The following is a 21265-nucleotide window of genomic DNA, read 5'->3' on the forward strand; positions in this document are numbered from 1 at the left end:
TCAGGGCTAATTTTCCTCAAAAAAGAAAAGAAGGCAGGGCTGCTTTCAAAGAGATGGCAAGTTGAGTGTGTAGAAAAGAGAGAAGATGCAAATAATCCAATACTACTTTGAAGGGCTATATTTAACTGTTTCATAAACCAAACACAACAGAAATAAGCCTGATCTTCTGGGGGGTCTGCCACCTCCTCCTACAAGAGCAGCAGTCAGTAACGGCCGCCAGAGGGGCACTATCTAAACTGAAGGGGACGTCTAGAATGGACCCTCAGTCAGCAGTCACTGAGCTAGTCTCACCTCATGCGGACTACGAGGTCAATTCTCCCTCATTTACTCACCAGCTTAAGCCCAGCAAGGGCTTGATGAAGCCTTGCTAAGAGCACTCAGGATGAAATGACAGGGGCGCGCCGCACCCCACTGGAGATTAGAGCAGTCCCCGGGAGAAGCCTGGGTTCCTCCACCAGAGCCTCTCCACTTGGCACCTGCTTCCTGAATAGTAGTAACTCCTCGTTGTGGGGGCCGCACTGCAGAATGTGTAGGAGCACCCCTGCCCCTAGCTGTGACAACCAGAACACCCCAGACACTGCCCAGTGTCTGCACCTTCCTCGGTCACCCCAACCACCCGAGCTGTCCCCCGCATCATCTTTCGTCCTTTCTCCTCCTGCCGACCGGGCTGCACCTGCACCTTCTTCCTTTCCAGCCCCCAGCACACCTCATACCGCTACCAGTTGAGCCTCGACCTGTGCTCTGACAACCAACACACCCGACACAGGTCGACTCAGGCGTCACGAGGTCGTGGCTTTAAGACCTTACTCCCGAGGGCGTTCTGAGTCCTACAGACACGCCCCGTCTCAGGCATTGGTGGACTCTGGGGGACCCACAACTGGGGTCCCACCCACAATTCAACCCAAATAGATTCTCTTTTCTCAGTCTTACATACTGGAGCTCTCTGAGTGAGACGTCTTATTAAAATCTCATTTGTTGCTTTCAAAAACACTGTAAAATCACTGCACTAGATTTCAAGAACAAAATCTGCATTTTCAACTTTAAAATGAAACTGGAGGGAAGCTTAAAAGCAGTAATTTGCTTAAACACTCAAAGTGAAGACTCACATGTGATCAATTCACAGAATGTCACTTAACCCCTTCCAACTCTTAAGCCTTCTCCTCTGCCACTGCCACTGCCAGCCTGTCATCACAGAGCCTGCCCTGGGCTGGCTCAGGGCAAGGGGAAGAGGAGGGAGCAGTGCCAGGATGGAGCGTCCGCGCAGCAGCTGAGAGAGGAGCCAGGAGCGGAGGTGCTGCCTGTGTGTCCTGGTGGGGTGGGCCACCTGCTCCGTCTTTCCCTGTGTAAGTGGCTGGGCCAGGGCAAACGGGATGCTGAGTAGAAAAAGAACAGGGGGTACTAAGCAAGGACTAGTGGGTTTAGGTTTCTCTCATAACAATAACGATCACTATACTTACTAGGACTCTGACATCTTGCTTCAGATGGAGAGGGAACACCGATTTGTTTGCCCACGTCCAGCTACATACACGAACAGCCTGCAGGAGATCCACTCACCAACAACTAGAAAAGCTGGATACACTTTTAAGACTGTTTGAAGGCATCAAGGAGATACTGAGGCAGCCAACTGGAGGGGCAAAGATTCCAAACAAAAGGGCAGCCCACTGAGGCCAGTCTAACATTCCGAGAGCCACTCTCTCCCTCAGGGCATCAGACGATCAGGTGTCCCTCAGGGATTTAGGGAAATGCACCAATAAGCTGGGAAGAAAACAGCAGAAAGCCAAGCAGAAAGTACTGGCTAACAGAGCTCTGGAGAGTTCCATGGGGCTGGGAAGACAGAAATTCAAATACAGGCCTGACAAATCAGACAGGACTTAAGGCGCCAAGATCTCTGAGAAAAGGGAGGCAGAGAAAATGAGCCCAGCACTGTGCAAAAACTGCCTGAGAGGCTGAGCCTTCAGGAACCTCATTGTCTTCAGGTGACAAAAATTGGGCTTCAGGACCTGCCAAGGAGGAGGGGCCCCGGGAAACACTTCAGGCTTTCAGATGGAGACCCAGGAGGCTACACCCTGGGTGAGAGGGCAGATGAAGGCAGCTTATAAGGACTGAGGCTTACAAAGACCGAATCCAGCCTAGAGTCGCTCAGAAGCTGGCTGAACTGAGAGGGTCTGTCCTCTGGGTACGTGTTAGAGGAAGCTCTGAGGGAAGACAGCATTACCTAGAGTCTCCACAGGTTTTCATCCATAACGCCCAAGGTTCACTGAGAAAAATAACAACAAACAGGACCAAGAGAAAAAAGGAAAACAGAAATAGAAACAGACCCTGAGGTGACCCATACAGTGTAGTTATCAGATGCAAACTTCAACTGGTCAAAAAATAGACTTGACAAAATGAAAATTTTCACCAAAGAATCGAAACGGATTCTAGAACTGAAAAATAGGGTAAGTGAAATTAAGAACCCAATCTATGGGTTTAAGCTCAGGTTGAACACAACTGAAGAGAGGATCAGTGAACCAGAAGACTGGTCAGTAAAAAATAGCCAGATAGAAGTCACAAGAAAAAAGTCTGGAAAATACAGAAGGAGCCCAAAAGACATGTAGGACACGGTAAAAGGTCTAATGTCCATATAAATGGGGACTCCCAAAGTGAGGAAAGACACAACAGGGAGTAAGAAATATCTACAGACAATGGTCAAAACTTGTCTGAAATTGATGAAGGAATCAAGCCATTGACTCAACAAAGAAAACCACACATTGGTTTTCAGCAGTCCTTCTGAGTGTGCCTAAGGCAAGAACAAAGTGTCAAAAGGAGCCAGACGAAAAAAGGCACCACCTTCAGTGGGACAACAGTAACAGTGAGAGCTGACATTTTAAGGAAAGACGACAATGGATTGGCATCTATCAAATGCCAAAAGAAAATAACCACCAACCTGGAATCCTATACCCAATAGAAAGTCTTCAAAAGTGAAGACAAAATATAGACTTTTCAGGAAACAAGAATGAGACAACTCATTGCCCACAGACGTCAACTAAAAGGATTATGAAAGCAGTTCTTCAGGGAAAAGTAGTCTCTGACAGAAATACGAAAAAACAAGGAGTGAAGAGCAACAGAAAGGGTCACTACGAGAATAAACCTTCATAAGCACTAACTGTACAAAACGATGATAATGCCAAAAATGTATCTAAAATTCAAAAGTATGATAAAGACACAGGAGGCGGGAGGGAGTTCAATGCAGTTCAAGTGTCAAAGGAAACAGCAGTGTCAGGAGGTAGTAAAAGCAGTAAATAAGGCTCAAATGTAAAATGCACCCTGTATCTAGGAACGTACACAGCCAACAACCTAAGAGAGAAGTACCGAACTAAACACCACGATACGTCTAACAGAAGGCCAGAGAGAAACACAGCACAGCATAGGTGGCACAAACAGAGAACAGATAGTAACATGGTACCTACAAACCAAAATACCAGCAATTATATTTAAATGGAGCAAATGCTCTAATTAAAAGATAAAAATCGTCAAATTGATTAAAATCAAACTAGCTGTCTACTCTCCACAGAGGCACGCTTAAAAATACAAGATCACAGACAGGTGAAAGCAAAAGATCCCCAGGCCAACGCTACCTAAGAGAACACCGATGTGGCAAAGATCACTATCAAATAAAGCAGCCTCGACAGCAAGAAGCCTGACTAACGAGGAGCATTTCACAATGATAAAGTGCAATCCACCAAGAAGATAAAAACGCTAAATCTGAATGCACCTCACAACACGATCTCAAAAGACAGAAAAATTGATAGAAATAGAAAAGGAGAAACAACCAAAGCCAACATCACAGTGGGAGGCTTTAAGACACATCTCTCAGTAACTGATAGAAAAAACAGACCCAAAAAAAGTACGGGTGTAGGGGTCGGCCCAGTGGCGCAGCAGTCAAGTTCCCACGTCCCACTTCGGCGGCCCGGGGTTCGGCGGTTCAGATCCTGGCTGCAGACCTACACACCGCTCATCAAGCCATGCTGTGGCAGGCGCCCCACGTATAAAGTAGAGGGAGACGGGCACAGGTGTTAGCTCAGGGCCAGCCTTCTTCAGCAAAAAGAGGAGGACTGACGGTAGATGTTAGCTCAGGGCTAATCTTCCTCAAAAAAAAAAAGTAAGAGTGTAGAACTGGGCTGCCCAGTAAACAGTCACATGCAGCTATTAACTACCTGAAACGTGCCTACTTCAAATTGAGATGTGTTGCAAGAATGCACACCCGATTTTACAGACTTATCACAACAAAAAGAAGGCAAAATATTTCAGTACTCTTTTCATGTGGATTACACATTGAAATTATAATATTTTGGATATTTAGGTTAAATAAAATACATTATCAAAATTAATTGCACCTATTTCTTTTTACTTTATGTAATGTGGCTACTAGAATCTAAATTATATGATTAACAAACTTGATCTAACTGGTATACATACAACACTGCATTCTCACCGATAAATAACATTTTCAAGGGCCCAAGGAACGTTTAACAACAATGAATGTATGCTGGGCCATTAGGAAAGCTCAACTCATTTCAAAACGTTGAAATAATGCAGGGTGTACGTAGAGATTACAACAGACTGACAGTTTACGTCCCCCTAAAATTCGTCAGCCCCAAGGTGATGGTATCAGGAGGCGGGGACTCTGCGAGGTGATTAATCTGGAGTTGAGAGAGCTCCCTCGCCCCCTCTGCCATGTGACGACAGTGAGAGGCTGGCCGTCTACGAACCAGGAAGCAGCCCCTCACCAGCCACGGAATCTGCCGGTGCCTTGATCCGGGACTTCACAGCCTCCAGAACGATGCGGATTAAACTTCTGTTGTTCATAAACCAGTTAGTCTATGCATCTGATTATAGCAGCCCCAAAAGACCAAGACAGGGATCTTCATGCAAGAAAGGTAGAAACCAACAAAAAGCTAACCAGAGAATCCCCACAAACATTGGGAAGTTAAGTGACATAATTCTTTAAAAACTTCATGAGTAAAAAAAGATACCACGATGAACATCAGAACATGTTTTCACACAAGAGATAACGAAAATCTGGCTTTCAAAACTTGCGGGATGCAGCTAAAGGTGCACTTACAGGGCCAGCTGGAGCCTCACATACATAGACTGGAAAAGACGAAAGAGCCAAAATCAGTTAAGCATCTATCTCAAGAAACTAGAAAAAAGAACAGCAAACAGAACACAAAGTAAATGGAAGGAAAAAAGCATAAATTAACAAAATAGAGAACAAATACTAAACAGAAAAAAATCAACAAAGCCAAAAGCTGTCCTTTGAAAGGGCTACTACAATTCATAAGACTCTAGCAAGACCAATGAAGAAAAAGAGAAAAGGACAAATTACCAATATCAAGAATTTTTAAAAGGGGATATTACAAGAGATCTTGCACAAAATAAGGATATTATGAACCATATTACACTTAATAATTGGAAAGTTTGGGTGGCCTGAACAAATTCCTAGGAAAAAAGAGCATCTTACCCAAACAGACACAAGAAGAAATATAAAATCAGAAAAATCCTATTTCCACGTGAATAACTGAATCTGAAACTAAAAGCCTTCTCACAAAGAAAATCTTACACCAGCTGGTTTTGCTGGTCAATTCTTCCAAAACTGCAAGGAAGAAAACACCAGTCTCACAGGGGCTCTTCTGGGAATCAACAAGGAACGCTTTCCACCTTGTGTTAGGAGACGAGCATGAGCCAAACCTAACAAGGACAACACAAGACAGCAAAGTTACAGACCAAGCTCTCACGAACACAGACGCAACAATCTTAAAATATTAACAAATAAAATCCGGGGAAAGCAGAATACATCAAGGTCAGGTTGGGATTCTTCTAGAACTGCAAACTAAAAGGTAAATCACCACATAAAAGGAAAACAACTGGACTGTCTCAAAAGATGCAGAAAATGCACTTAAGAAAATTTAATAATTTAGTTCATGATTTAAAAAAACACTTAGCAAACTAATAGAGGAGAATTTGGATATTTCGATAAAAATATTTATGGAAAAGCTACAGCCAACATCAGATATAACAGTGAGATACCGAAAGCCTTCCCTCTGACACTGGGAGGGAGACGAGGATCCCTACCCTCACCACTTCTACTCAGCACTGTGCTGGAGGTCCCAGCCAGGCCAGCGAGGCAAGAAAAAGAAAAACGAGTACAGCGCTTGGAAACAAAAAAGAAAAGAAACTGTCTCTTGCAGACATAGTTGTGAACATCTAGAAAATACAAGAAGAATTACTATTAGAAATAAATGGATTTAGCAAGTGAATACGCAAAAATCAATTCTATCACTATATAACAGTAATAAACAATTACATAATATAATTTATAATAAAATAAGAAATGTGAAATATCTATGAATAAATGTAATTAAACATGTAGACAATATATATATACAGAAAACTGTATGGTATTAAGACAAATTAAAGAAGAGCTAAATAAATAGAAGGCTACATTGTGTTCATGGATTTTAAAACCCATGTTTTTTCCCTCCGAGGAAGACTAGCCCAGAGCTAACATCTGCTGCCAATCCTCGTCTTTTGGCTGAGGAAGACTGGCCCTGAGCTAACGTCCATGCCCATCTTCCTCCACTTTATACGTGGGACGCCTGCCACAGCACGGCTTGATAAGTGGTGCACAGGTCCACAGCCGGGATCCAAACCTGCAAACCCTGGGCCGCCAAAGCAGAGCGCAAACTTAACCGCCGCACACCGGGTGGGCCCCTGTAAGACCAATAGTAAGAAGCTGTCATTTCTCCCCACACTAGTCTACAGATGAAACGCAATCTCAGTGAAAATCAGAGCACGTTTTCCGGGGAGAGGCGGCCACGCAGACTCTACATTTTAACTGAGGATGTAAAGGGTGAAGATTAGCCCAGCTAGCCTTGCACAAGAACGAGGCTGGGGGACTCAAATTACCAGATGCCAGGACAGGCTAAATCTACAGCAATTTACACAGCGTGCTGCTTGTGCAAAGACGACAGAAAGACCAACGGGGCAGAGCGGAGTCTAGATCCAGGCCCGTATATTTACGGTCACTTGACTGATGACACAGACGACACTGTAGTGCACTGGGGAGAGGAGGGTCTGTTTAATAAATTATTCTCGGTCAACTGTATAGCATACACTTAAGGAAAAAAGGGAACCTTGGCCGTTATCTCACACCACAAACAAAAATCACTTTCAGATGGATTACAGGTCTAAATGTGAAAGATAAAATCATAAAGCTTTTACAGGATAATATCTTCATGATCTTTGTGATACTATCTTCCAGTGAACACAAAGAGCATTCAATATTACTGAAAAGATTGATCCATCGGGCTAGATTACAATTAAAACTTCTGCTTATCAAGACACCACCGAGAGCGAAAGGGCAAACATACACAAGAATGTAAAAAAACCTGCCACACACACATACTCAGAATATATAACTTGTACCCAGAACATATGAAAAGAACTCCTTCAACTCAGTAAGAAACAACACAGAAAACCCAATCGAATAACGGGCAAAGGACAAGCAGTCACGAGAGAGGATCTCGAAACCGCCAACAGACACACACAAGGAGGCTGCTTCTGCGCGCCACCGGGCAGCGGCCAGCCCACAGCACACTGAGCCTCCTCCACTCGGCGCCCACCAGACAGCCGCAACGAACGAGCTGACGACACCAAGCGCTGGGGAACGGCGGATGGCTCACACACGGCCGGCGGCAGCACCGCCACTTTGGGCAGTGTCTACCCAGGCTGGACAGACGCAGACCCTGGCCCTCTGCAGTGCCACTCCTGTGAACACCAACAGAAACGCATACACACCTGCACCACAGAAACAAGCACGAATACGCAGGGCGGCGTTCGTCTGAACTAGGAACATCCAGAATACCCAAGAATGGCAGAAAGAATAAATGACGGTAAATTCAGAGACTGGCTTCCTGGGCAGCAGACAAGAAAGAACAAAGCTACGAGACAACGCGAGTGGATCCCACAAGGATACTACTGAATGAAAGAACCAAGAAACCAAATGTACATATAACTTTATTTCACTTAGACAGTCAAGCACACGGGAAAGTCATCAATGGTGGAAAGCCAAGACCACCACCGGCTTTGGGGGACAGTTCCTGGGAGTGGGGACGAGGGGGCTTCTGGGAAGCTTGGCCATGTTTCACTCCTTAATGTAGGCGGTAGTTACGAGAGTGTGTTCACTTAGTGAAAAAGTCACTGAAGTGCACACTTACGCTTGGGGAAATTCTCTGATGTATGCTACAGCTAAATCTTTTATAAGTACAGCATTACGTGCCGACATAACGTGCCAGGAAGACAAATGCATTTAGTTAAGCACACGCCTCTCTGGTCACACTATTAGCCACGAAACATGAGACAGGCACCAGGAATCGGAAGGGTCCTGAAAGTGTTCACTCAGTGGTTCCTGCGTTTCTGAAACGCTGGGCTCAGGGACCGCTGACGTCACCGCCTTCTCCACCCGGCGAGGCATTTCCAGGCTACAACACTGAGCAGTGGCTGGAAACAAACCACTGAGCGACCGGCTCCCCCGCCGCTGCGACAGCCTCCGCTGCTCCAGACTGGACTGCACACACTCCTGTCCCTTCCCTGCGAGGGCCCCTGAGCCCATTCTCTCAAAAACCACCTTATCAAACGTGCGGTATCTGACACACACTTCAGTGTAAGTACCCCAAATTACATGAAAACAAACACAGTTATAAAACCAAACAAACAAAACTACTGAAAAGATAAATACATGAAAATCCCAGTAAAACATAATTTGGCCAATCCTTCTAAGCTTGTGGTAATAAAATTTGACTTAAACGAACTTGGTAATTTATAAGATTCAGAGGACAAAAAACTTAATGATTCTCTAACCCAACAGAGAAGGAGCATTATAGCCCTGCATAGCGCGAATTAGTTGTTAAAAAGGAAACCCAAATGTTTGGCTAATCAATCTTTCAGAAGGACTGACTAAGCCAAGAAGCGCATTAAGCTTGTCATTACTCATCTCCTAGCTCAGTGCTGCAGACCCATCATGAGAGTGTAAGTGTGCACCCACTCGGTCCACCTGAAAGCACCACAGAGGCACCTGTTACGAGCAAGTAAAACGGCACCAAGACAGCCCAGAGGCCCCCGGAACCCACGTACCCTCCACTTTCCTAGGTGCCACTTTCCTCCTTCACCTGCCATGACACCCTCACTCAGCTCCCGAAGGAAAGGCTCTACACCCTGGTCCCAACGCCAACACACCGGGACTAACAAGTTCAGTGTGACTCTAAGCTTTGTAACTCTCATCCGCCAAGGACAAAGTTCCAAAGGGGTCAACCTCCAGTCTTCCACCCCCTAAAACAGATTGGATTTACAAAACACAGGTGTTCTAATAAAGGTGGTGTGTAAAAATATTTTCTCTGTGAAATCCATCCTATTTGTCCACTAAATTTCATTAGGAAATTGGAAATATATGATGAAACCCATGGGAAATACACATTTAGCGAGAAATGGCTTAAGACGACAGGTCAGAAGGCACCACACAGCGGGGGGCAGATCAGTCATCGGAGAAGGCGACTTTCACAGGGCAACTTAACAGGGGCACCCTCTGCCCGGGGAACACCACAGGGGCCCCCCCCGTACCTGCAGGATAGTGGCCCTGGGCCTCCGTGCTTTCATAGACGGCCTCTGGGGCGTAGGCCAGACCCTGCTGGCTATGGGCGTCCTGGTAGTAGGCGGCCTCGGTGCTGTACACGGGTTCCGGCTCGCTCACGGGGCCTCTGTAGCTCGGCTCGGCCTTGAACGAAGCCGCATCCTGGGGAAGAGCCAGGGAGACAGTTCACACGGGCCAGGCGGGTCGCTGCCACGGCCAAGGGAAACACACGGACCACTTCTCGGTCCAGCTGAGACCGAGCAAATGGACACGGAGAAGAGGAGGCAACACCTGCCGACGTGTGCAGACGGCTTCGATTCTAACCGTGCTAAGTGTGTTCAGAGGGACCACGTGGCACTTCTTCCTGAATAACCCCCATCCTCACCGCCCCCCAGCGCCCGCAAATCCTGCAGGAACTGGAACCCGCACGGCTGTCACGAGCTGAGCGCTTCTCAGGCTGTCGCCTGGGGCAGGTCTGGCCTGTTTCTTTTTCAGGTCCCAGCCCTCCGAGGGCCACCCAGCAGCTTCACAATGTCACCCCATCACACGGCCAGAGCTGGCAAGGCCGCGGACGGCCGGGTTCTGTCCTAACCAAGTCCTCTGGCGGAGGGGCGGGAGGGAGTGAGCACCAGGTCACGTGCAGGAGGAAATCACCAACTCCCTGGTCACAAGCACCGGGACTTCCAAGCTCGAACCCAAGTCCTGAACTCCTGATCATCAACGGTGGCTTTCATCAGTGTTTCCAACGAGGGTCCTCCTGAAGGCGCCCTCGGGAGCCAGAGGCAGCGGGGCATGGGGAGAAGCTCCAGGAAGGGCAGGCGTTCAGGCACCAGCTCTCGATGGAGGGTGAGCAGCACAGTGCATGCTGCCTGGGAGAGGTGCTATGAAGGCCACAGAGAGGGCACTCCATCTCCAGGCCAGGTACCAGGAGTCACTCAAGGGTTAAAGAGGGAGGGACAGAGCCAGAGGCTCCTTTTGGCAAGGTCCCCCTGGATTCAAAGGGAACGGACTGGAGGATTAAAGGCCAGGCCATGGTGTGGGGGCACGAGCTGGCTGCCCGCACCCTCAGCTTAGTCATGTGGGGGCACCGTGAGCAGGTGGGCACTACGGCGGGCATCCCACACTGGCAGCACCCTAGTCTCCTATCTTCCAGCAACGCCACCTCTGCCCCACCCATCACAGGGTTCCAGCAGGGCTGCTGATCTAGGACCCACCTCCCATCCCTGCCAGGGACAGCATGCCATCTTGGCCTTCTCAAGAACCAACTGCTCAGTGACGGGCCAGTAGTGGAACATGATGGGGGGGTGGCTCAAGGCCCCCGTTTTCCATTGGATTACGAATTATAAGGCCACATCCAACACACCCGTCCAGAAGTCCAGAAGGACACGGCCGCCACACAGAGGGAACAGCAACACAAGGAGATGACCCTGGTGGTGATGAGACTGTGGACCTGAGGCCAGGCCTGCTGCCCCGGCCCACAGCTCTCCCCGCATCCTCGTCCCTTTATGCCTCAGCTGATATGAGTTAGTTCTCATCCCCTGCGACTCAATGATCTTTGAGGGCTAATGTCCAGGGAGAGAAGACAGGTGTGGGAACCAGGACAGTGGCCGCAGGGCCAGAGAAGGGATGGAATTCGGGGCTCAGCCGGGTATGGTCATGGACGGTGGTGGCAGGGGTACTCCCGAGAGAGGGAGGTGCGGAGACCCCGTGACGGAGCGAAGGAGAGCTGAGGCGGGCAGCTCAGTAACTCAGATCAGGAGAGAGCATGGGGATCCGTGTTAGCAGGCCCTGGGGACACAGGCAGGCACAAGGCACTGACGACACAACTGAGGAGAAAGGGCCAAGGACAGAGGCTCTGGAACAGACACGTTCAAGAGGGGCTGAGGGAGGGGAGAGCTGCAGAGGGCTCCAGTGAAGCGAGGCCACGCGGGAGCGGCAGCTGGGTGCCGCAGGATGCGGATTCTAGAAGAGCAGTGTCAGCGCAAATGCAGCATGACCACGTGAGCTCCAGACCAGAAGCCATCCACTCAGTGTTCGGAGACCCCACTGGGGGGCTGCGGGCTGGCTGAGGAAGGGGGCCTCGTCCAGGAGCCCAGTGAGGACGGCCGACAAGGTGAGAAGCAGGCCGTGTGCCCGGGAGCGTCCCCCAGCACCAGGAGGCTGCTCGCCAAGCCGCCCTCTGTGGATGGGCACCTAGCAGAGCTGAGGAGGGAGCCCACGCCGTCCGCGGTGGCGGCACTGCCCCAGGAGGGATGGCTTCAAGAAGCCAGAGACTCACTCACAAACAACGGAAGACCCACCTCATAGACGGGGCTCGAAGGCGGCCTCTCCTGTGCCGGCTGAGGAGCAGGGGACGCGGGCGGGGTCTGCTTCCGGGCTCTGGCCTGCTCCTGTGATCGACAGACACGCAGCACTCAGAACACGCCTAGGACACTCTGGGTCACCAGGCCGCCTCCGTGGCAACACGGCTCCAGCAGAAAGAGCAGAGAGTACCAAGCACGGAGACCGAACACCAGCAGGTCTTAAGGGAAGTTTGCTCTGAAGCGAAGGTCACGCAGTCAGTCAAGTATTCTCAAGAACTAGGACCTCGGTGGCCCGTAATACTCCTGCTGCCACCACATAAGCCACAGGATTTACTCACTGTGCAGTCGGCAAGGCAACAGTACCACTACCGAGCTACAACCCCCGTCCCACCCAAACCCAACTCAGACTTTTAAAATGGGCAGAATGTATTCTGTACGTAGTACAGACATGAATCTTTGGGGCTCAGAGCGAGGACTGTCATGGACAGAATACGGCCCCCAAACAAGCTGACATCCCAGGCCCCAGATGCTGTGAACATGTGACCTCACAGGGCAGAAGGGACCGCAGATGCGATGAAGTTAGGCATCTGAGATGGGAGACAATCCGGGATTATCTGGGTTGGCCCATGTCATCACAGGGTCTTACAAGAGGGAGACAGCCATGTGAGAGAGAGAGCAGGAGGTGTGGTGACGAAAGCAGAGGGTGCAACGCGGACGGCTCCAGAAACTGGAGAAGGCCAGGGAACGTCGTCCTCTCCAGCCTCCAGAACGGACGCAGCCCTGCTGACCTGTTAGGACTTCTGCCCTCTAGCACTATAGACAGGAAACGAGTGTTGTTTTAAGCCACTAAACTTGTGGTCATTTGATCCAGCAGCTACAGGAACGAGTTCTGCCAGCTGGAAGGCTGGATTTTTCTCCAGGTTTCAGACGAGGAGACTGAGCTCCTGGAGAGGGTAAGTCACACACCCAGGGACGCATGCCGGCGAGGGGCAGAAGCAGAATCTGAGCCCTCTCCTCCCCACCCCACAGGAGAGTCCCAGCACCACAAGTCACTTGGACCCACCCACAAGTACTTGAGGCAGGAGAGCGCCTCCTCGAAGGGGCTGTGCCTGGGCTGGGCGGCCGGGCTGAGGGTGGGCTTGCAGAGAGACCGGGGCCTGCAGAGGCACAGGGCCACGGATTCGTCTATGAATCACTTCTAGAAACATGTCTCCAGGCCACGGGCTCTAGGACAGCCCCTCTCAAAGGTGGCAGGGTACAGGCAGACTCCTTCCCAGAGGCGGGCTTCCAGGATCTGAGAGTCAGGCGTACGTGACCCACATCAAACTCTCCTCGCCTGCCAGGAGGGAGCACTCAGAAGACATGTGCTGTCGGGGAGCCGAGTGCTCCAGCGCCCTTCCACAGCCCAGGGGGTTCTGCTGGGAGCAGTACTGTGCCGACGGAGACTCGCTCTCACTGGGGAGGAGGAAGAGAGCAGATGGGTGGCAGGGGCTGGGGACAGAGAAGGACAACACACCCGAAGGGACAGCAGGAGACCCTCAAAAGGAGAGAGGTTAGGTGACGATGATCAAAAGTTTTCTTCTTCTCAAGCAGCCCATCCCTTCTGCATCTTGTGGATGCTGAGGCGACTTAGATGGCAGGGGTCAAACTTCTAAGGCAAAAAATGAGGAGGGCAGTTTGAAAAGAAGACCAAGAGAGCAGGAAAAAATGCCTCGTAGTCTGTGAGTGTGTGTTCTGCAATGAAAGAAGGCTAACTTACAAGCAGCTTACTAAAAACTTGAAGGAGACATGTCTAAAAGTTTTCCAGCAATTAAGGAATAGTAAATGGTAACCGTAAAACTGACTCTTATTCCGACTTCGCCGCACGTGGTAAGACAGCAGGGCTTATTTAACTCACGTCCTCCGCGTCGGCATTTTCTGTCTATTGCATGTTAATTTCCTTGATTATCCACGTTCTCGACATTCCCCCCCATGATTTGGGGCAGAACGTCCACAGAGTTAAACACACCTTTATGGTTTATCAATGTTGCATGCATGACTTCAGACTCTACCTCGTTAACTACCCCAAAAAGAGTCATGATGAGTGTCTCCACCCCCATTTCACGGACCAGAACATGAGGCACAGAACAGCGAGCTCATCTGTCAAGGGTCGCCCAGTTGGTAGGCGAGAACGTAGGGACCTGAGCCTTCAGACACCAGCCCACCTAGGACAGGTTGAGGAAGGAGGAGCCCACCCCTCCTGCTCACCTCCCAGGCTCCCGCTCCTACCTTCTCTGGTGGGAAACACTACAAACACTCACAGGAAAGGGCAGCAGACCCAGGCTGCAGAAGCGAGAGCTGCAAGAGCAGATCCGCTTCCTCACAGGGGATTCCTCTGTATTCTCAAGCTCCTACCTGGGAAGGGCGCGTCCCAGAGTGTGACGGGTGGGAACAGAGACGCTAGGAGACCATCTGGACTGGAGCTCAGCGGAGGGCACGCGGGCTGACAGCAGGACAGAGGGAGACCAGGCTCGAGGGCTACCGGGCTCTGAGCCAGCAAGGGCGACTGTCTAGAATCTGGTGGTCAAAAGACCTGATTCTACGGGCAGCTGAAAGCTAAAGTCCCTCAGAGGACAGCCCAACGGGAGTTCCACATGTTCTCTATTGAAAACCTTCTGGACCACCGGGGAAGGAGTAAACCAAACCCATGGGCCCAAGAGTTCCCAGTCCCCTCGCGCCGCGCAGGAGAGCGCGGCGGCCGGTCCTCACTCACGTCCAGCTGTCTCCGGGGTTCCTCCTGCTCCTGCCTTTCCTTCGCCACGCTCTGCGCCCTCTCCGCTTCCGCCTTCCGCCTGTCCTCCTGCTCTTTCTCCTTCGCGAGGTTTTCGAAGTTAGCTCTGATGTTGCTTGTTTTGCTGTTCACTGCAGACGGAAGCAGAGATTTAAGTGTGATGTCAGAACACAACTACCATCTCCCCGGACCACCGCCCCATGCCAGCGTGACCTCTCCCGGGGGAACCCGTCGGTCCCGCCCGCCATGGAAGGGAGATGTCCCCCAGCCGCCACCTCAGCCCGCCCCCCCATGAACTGGCCTCCGTGCCTTCTGCCCATTGCACACTTTCGGCAGGACCAATGAACATCATAAGCCATGGAATAGTTTAAATTCCAAACATCATTGTATTCTTTACCACCATATACTCGGCGGGGGGAGTAGCCAATTTTCCCTCAGGACGCCCTTGATAAAGCAGTAAAAAATACTAATTTTTAGTAAATCTCAACCCTTGAGCATACGTCTTTAATGTTCTGTGCGACAAACGGGAGGGACACAGACAGCACCACTGCCACACACCAAGCTCAGCGGCTGTCTCGAGGAAGGACACTTGTGCGACTGTCTGCGTCGCAGGTTGAACTGACTTCTCACGGAGCATGATTTGTCCCTGAAATAACTGACTGGCTGTAGTTAAGCACACTGGGTACTCAGCACGCATTTCCTCCAAAATAAACGAACCAAGCCTATCGTGTCAAGAACAACCGCACCATTTGTTGTCAATGGGAAAACATAAGCTTTCAAGCAAAATCAGAATTTTGGAAAACCTGTATCTGCTCCCGTGCACATGACAATTTCCCCGTTTTACTTAAAGACTCTCTGCTAGCACTGATGACAGTATTCACAAACACGATTTTTTTTGGTATTACAGAACGACACGGCAACATCGGGGCGGGGGGGTCTCCGTAACTCAGTGATCCGATATTTTCCAACGACCGATGCATCATGTTACAAAATCATGCTGTGCAAGGAAGAACAAGCCTCAAGAAAACCACTAAACCACAGCCTGTTCTGAGTGTCACATCAAAGAGCATCCATGACGACCTCACACGGCCTTCCCTCTCCGCTGCAGATCTGGGCGAGCCCAGACTTTCTCCATCAACAGGACTTAGCATAGACGCAGAAGCAGCTGGGAGAAGTCGGCTGTCTTATACCACAGGGACTGACAGAAACAAAACACCACCCTTCTGCTTTTTAGTTTTGAAAATGTTATTTTTTCATAAAAGTATTATGCTGATATGTAATGGCTTTATTATTTTTAAATGAATTATAAAATGTTAACTTCTCTGTTTTAGTTTCCAATAAGTAAAGATCAGTAGACGTAACCCACATAGTTCTTTGGGGCCCTCGATAACTCCTACGAGGTCAAAGTCTGCTTGGAGCACCAAGTCCGAGAACTGCAGGCCCAGGGCGTCCACAGTGAACCGACGGTGACTCTCTGCATCCTATTTGTAACGCACTCCCTTCTAGCATGTATAGTTTCCTGACTAAACAATGCTCTCCTTAAGTGCGTGGCCCACATGACCGAACGTGTGCCCTGCAGACAGCTAGACTAGAAGAGGCCCTCACACGAGCAATCACCTGAAAGGACAGACTGCGGCAGCCTGGACCAGGCCCAAGGAGGACAAGGAGCGAAGGAGAGAACGCCTACTCCAGCTCGCACACAGGCGCTACAACACATCCCTCGGGTCACAGCCAGGGCCGACCGCGTCCAGGGGCACCAGCGAGCGTGTCTGAGCAGCAGGTGCCACAGGACCCTCCCAGAACGCGGTTCCAGCAGCGAGAAGGGCCCTCACACACGTGCAGTTAACCCAGCTCTACTTTGGGAGGCACCCACCAAAGCAGATCCCCACGGCCGGAGAGCACAACATGCTGTGTGGGAAAGCTGCCTCTGACCCTCTGCAGGAACAAAGAGGATCTTCCCTCAAAAGGCAAGTCAATTTCTTTCCTGAAAATACACAGGAACGACTCTGCTCCCCATTCAGCTCCATCGCCCCGTTCAGCTCCATCTCTCCACTCATGCTCCATCTGCTCCCGGTGCACATTCTGCCAACTACCCTTTTTTTTGGAGGAAGATTAGCCCTGAGCTAACATCGGCCACCAATCCTCCTCGTTTTGCTGAGGAAGACTGGCCCTGAGAGCACATCCGTGCCCATCTTCCTCCACTTTATATGTGGGACGCCTGCCACAGCATGGCTTGCCAAGTGGTGCCATGTCTGCACCCGGGATCCGAACCAGCAAACCCCGGGCTGCCGAAGCAGAACATGCGAACTCAAGCGCTGTGCTACTGGGCCAGCCCCCCAACTACCCTTTGCCCTGAGCATTTTCCTGGGACAACCAAAGAGCGTGGAATTTCCTCCTGGAAAAACCACAGTGCCGGTAGGGGGTCCGCCAGGACTCACCTGCTTCGACAGGGACAGTCTTCTGATACGTGGAGGCCACCTTCGCGACATCCTCAAAGGTTGAAGCATTCTACCGAGACAGGAAAGGAACATCAGGAAGGCACTGTTCTCTGCTCCTCACACCCCGTGACGGCTGCCACCTCACCCAGACGGCAAAGCCTGCCCTCGACCTTCCCAAAGAGCCCACCGGGGAGCCCAAAGCTTTCGTATCTCCTTCTCTGTTCTGCAAGTTAACTGAGGCATGAGAAGGGTTACGACACACACTTGCTGGTGATGACACGGGTCAGCATGAGAAGAAAAAGTACACATGTGAGGAGGGATGGACAGGCGGAGCACAGAGGATTTCTAGGGCAGTGAAAATACTCTGTAGGGCAGTGCAAGGGGGACACATGTCCTTACGCACGTGTGCAAAGCCACAGAACGTCCAGCACCAAGAGTGGACGCTAAAGTCAACCGTGGACTCTGGTGATGACGACCTGTCAGCGTAGGCTCGCGGACTGTACCCAACGTCCCAGCTGGCGGAGGATGCTGATGGTGGCGGAGGCTGTGCGTGGTGGGGGCGGGGGGCATATGGGAAATCTCTGTACCATCCTCTCAAATTGGCTAAAACTGCTCCACAAAAAAGAGTAGGAAAAAACCCAAAAGCATATCTGCACCTGTGCAATCAGAAACCAGGTGCGGGTTCTGCTCTAGCCCTCGCCCCGGGATGGGACACAGTGCCGCAAGCCTCGCCTGGCCTGACCGTCCACATCCCCCACAAGCGTGAGTGCCGGGGCCCAATTCTGTCAGACGACACTTTGAGCGACAGCTGCTCCTTCAAGGCTGATGCTGACGCAGACACTGATGCAGACAGGCTCTGGGAACCACGGGCCATCCTCGGTTTCTTCGTGAGCAACCACTTCCCAGTGACACACCTGGGGCGTGGGACAGTCACTGCCTTCCTGACACAAATCAGGGGAGCAGGGCCCCGAGGACGTGGACCTGAAGTTAGCGGGCACTATCTGAGGATGACTGTGAGTGGCAGCTCCCTCCCGTCCAGGCACAGGCTGACCCCTGCGCTGAGTGTCGCACACACGGGCCAGGCCCCCACCCTCCCCCAAAGCCCCATTCTCCCTCCACAGCCACCCCGCTCGGCCAGAGCACGGCTGTCCGCCCACCCGTCTGCCACGCCCAGCCACAGCCAGCCTGAGAGCCCAGCGCCCGGGCCACCCTGGCCCCCCTGCCCCCCTCTCCGAGTGCAACCGCTCAGCTGCCCTGACCAAGCACTCTCCCTTCCCAGACCACCGGCCCACCAGACCGGGCCTCTGCCACCTCTCTCCAGAACAATCTCTTCTCACACTCACTCCCTGCCCTGCCCCCCGGCTGCCCTCCGGCTGTCCCATCAGGCTCCTGCCTGCCCTGTGGCTTCAGGGGCAGAGGCGTCAGCACCCTCCCCATGGGCCCCTCCTGTCGCCCCCATCTGCCCGGCCCAGCCAGTTCTCCAGCATGCTGCCCAGAGCCAGTTCTCTGCCGTCACCTGGGGGCTTCCAGCAAACACGGCCCCCAACCTCTCGTTCTCGCTTGCAGCGTCCCCACCACACCGCGCCCCACCTCCTCCACAGCACACCCCCATCACCAAGACCCGCTTGCCGACTAGAAGCTTCTCGCTCTCACCGCCCTCCTCTACGCGGCGCCTGCTCCTCCCTCCCCTCGGTCCAGCCTGGCAACTCAAGGTCACGACCTCTCCCAGGTCCCACCTGCTGGACACCCCTCACCCCGTTTCCATCCCCTATAGGGACTTCACACCCGAATCCCTCCACACGCAGCTCACTGGGACCCCGCACAGCTCCCTCACCTTCCTAAGCCTCAGGCCACCAACTGTACAACGTGGACGCCGTCACACCACCAACAGGAACCACAGTCACCGTCAGACACAGGCTCACCCAACCTCTGCGCCAAGCCACCACCCTGCCTCGGTCGCAGGCCCCCTCGTCAGGCTCTACCGTCCACGGCTGCGTCTCAGTGACCCCACATTCTCCACCAGCACCACCTCACGGTCTCCCTCCACATGCCTGTCTACGGCCTGGGCTCCCCTACATGTTCTGGTCTCTTCCATCTTAAACAGAACCATCCCCTCGGCTGACCGCTGCCCAGCTCACAGGACCACAGTGGGCGGAGTGGGCCCAAGCTTGCCGACTCTACGACTGACCCTCCCCACATGGTGCAGGTCCCCGCAGGCCAGCTTCCCCCAACCTGCCCCCCAACACCCACAACAATGCCCTCACCAGGACTCCCGGGGCTACCACGTTACTCGCCCAGACGTGACCCCCACCAGCAGCACTGCTGGGCACAGGTGACCCCCCCCGCCCCAAAGCTCTCTACCCTCAGACCAGCACCACCAGACCCTGTGGGCTCCCCCCACCTTGCTGGGTGCACTTCCCAGTCTCCTCTACCAGCCTGACTGCTGCCATCCCCAGGTGTGTCCCTGGGCCCCGCTCACCACTCTGCAGGCTTTCCTGGCCTCCGACTTGACCCCGGCTCCGTCCACATCTGTGCAGTGGCCGTCTGCCTCTGGTCCAGCCGCACTCTCGTCCACCTGCCCTGCTGGGTAGCCCACCCCGGACACACCCACAGCCGACTCAGCTACCCACCCCTGCTCCTCCCAGGCGCCCCAGCTCAGCAGAGGCCCACCGTCCACCTGGGGCAGTCCTGCCTGCCCCCCCAGCCCTTGAAGCCAGGTGCTTTACCTCCCGCCTCGCTGAAGTCAGTGCCGCTCTCCCTCTGCCACGAGCCCCTGCCCGAGCCAGCACTGCACCCTGCTCACACCACTGAAGCCACCTCCTAACTGGGGCCACAGCCTCGCTGCTTCTCCACAATCCACTTCCACACTGTGACCAGGGTCTTCTCAACACAGATCCCGTTTGTGTCACTTGCCTGCCAAACCCGTCGAGGGCCACTCAGGACTCATCTGATGAAGAACGAAACCTGACGTACGTAGTCTGCAGGGCTCCCCGAGATGGTCCCTCCCAGCTCCTCACCCCTCGGCCCTCCTCTGCAGTGAGACCCTAACAGTCTTTGCGGCGTCACCCCCACCCCCGCACACACGCTATGCCCCTGCTCTCCAGGCTCCTGGCCCATCTTTCCGGCATGCTCCACCCGTCAAAGCTGAGCCCAGCCTCTCACTTCCCCAGGACCCTTCTGGCCCCTCAGCCTGAGCCCTGGGCCTGCCACATGCTCCCAGGGCCCATGCGTGGTCACGTGGTGGAGCCCCTGGGTGACGGCCTCTGTGTGGTCAGCTGTGAGCCTGACAGCAGCAGAACTCCATGAGGACTGGCCCTGCTGTCCTTGACCACAGGCCGGGCACAGGACCAGGCAGGACAGCCTCCGTCTTCGCTCAGGAGATACAAGCCACACGTGTCCTCGTGTGGACAACTCCACACCCGCTCTAAGTGTAGACTCTGCTATGGCTGGACCGTACGCTAGAAAAACGGCCGTCTGATACACTTAAGACTGACTCTCAGAGATCCGACACCGTGTGACAAAGTCCCCAGTGAGAAACAAGCGTGTTCCCCGGGACACCCGTGGGAGGCGGTGCTGTGGGCAGGACCTGCCTCGAGACGGTCCCTGTCCCGTGGACCTTCCACCATGAACCATGATACAGATGTTCTAGACCCACGCGCTCCCAGAGCCGCCGCCGCCACGCGTGCCTACTGAGCTCCTGACATGGACAGTGTGACCAAGGAGCTCAATTTCCAACCGGTTTACCGCTAACTACTTTGGATTCAAACAGCCACATGTCCTCAAGGGTCTCGTGTTGGCCCCACAGCCTAATGCCTGGCTTCCAAAGGTGGCCCCGCCACTTGCTGCTATGCTGTGGCCAAGCACTGAGCCTGCCTGGCCAGGGACCCCCAAATGCAAAAGGGGACAGGGACAGTCTCTCCCCCACAGCACGACCATGTCGGGTACCGGAGAGGATGTCCGTGACCGGTAGACGAGGCCTGGCATACAGGTCAGCAATCGGCACCATCAGTGATGACACGTGCCCGACTTAAACGTTCGTGCTTCTGAAAACCTGAGCCACACCCCACCCCAGACCATCCACGGAGCC

The 21265-nt window shown here is 52.5% G+C and overlaps 1 protein-coding gene across 1 annotated transcript in view; it reads right to left on the reverse strand.

The window, feature by feature from the left end:
- Positions 1-21265, reverse strand: part of LOC123275972 (src substrate cortactin-like) — a 28869-nt gene that overhangs the window by 647 nt on the left and 6957 nt on the right. The window contains exons 7-10 of the mRNA XM_070487902.1: positions 17179-17248; positions 14723-14871; positions 11968-12057; positions 9658-9829 (exon numbers count right to left, since the gene is read on the reverse strand). Of these exons, the coding sequence (XP_070344003.1) occupies positions 9658-9829; positions 11968-12057; positions 14723-14871; positions 17179-17248 (481 nt within the window). The remainder of the gene's footprint in view (positions 1-9657; positions 9830-11967; positions 12058-14722; positions 14872-17178; positions 17249-21265) is intronic.

The sequence above is a fragment of the Equus asinus genome, chromosome 17 (assembly GCF_041296235.1).
Source record: "Equus asinus isolate D_3611 breed Donkey chromosome 17, EquAss-T2T_v2, whole genome shotgun sequence".
NCBI lineage: Eukaryota > Metazoa > Chordata > Mammalia > Perissodactyla > Equidae > Equus > Equus asinus.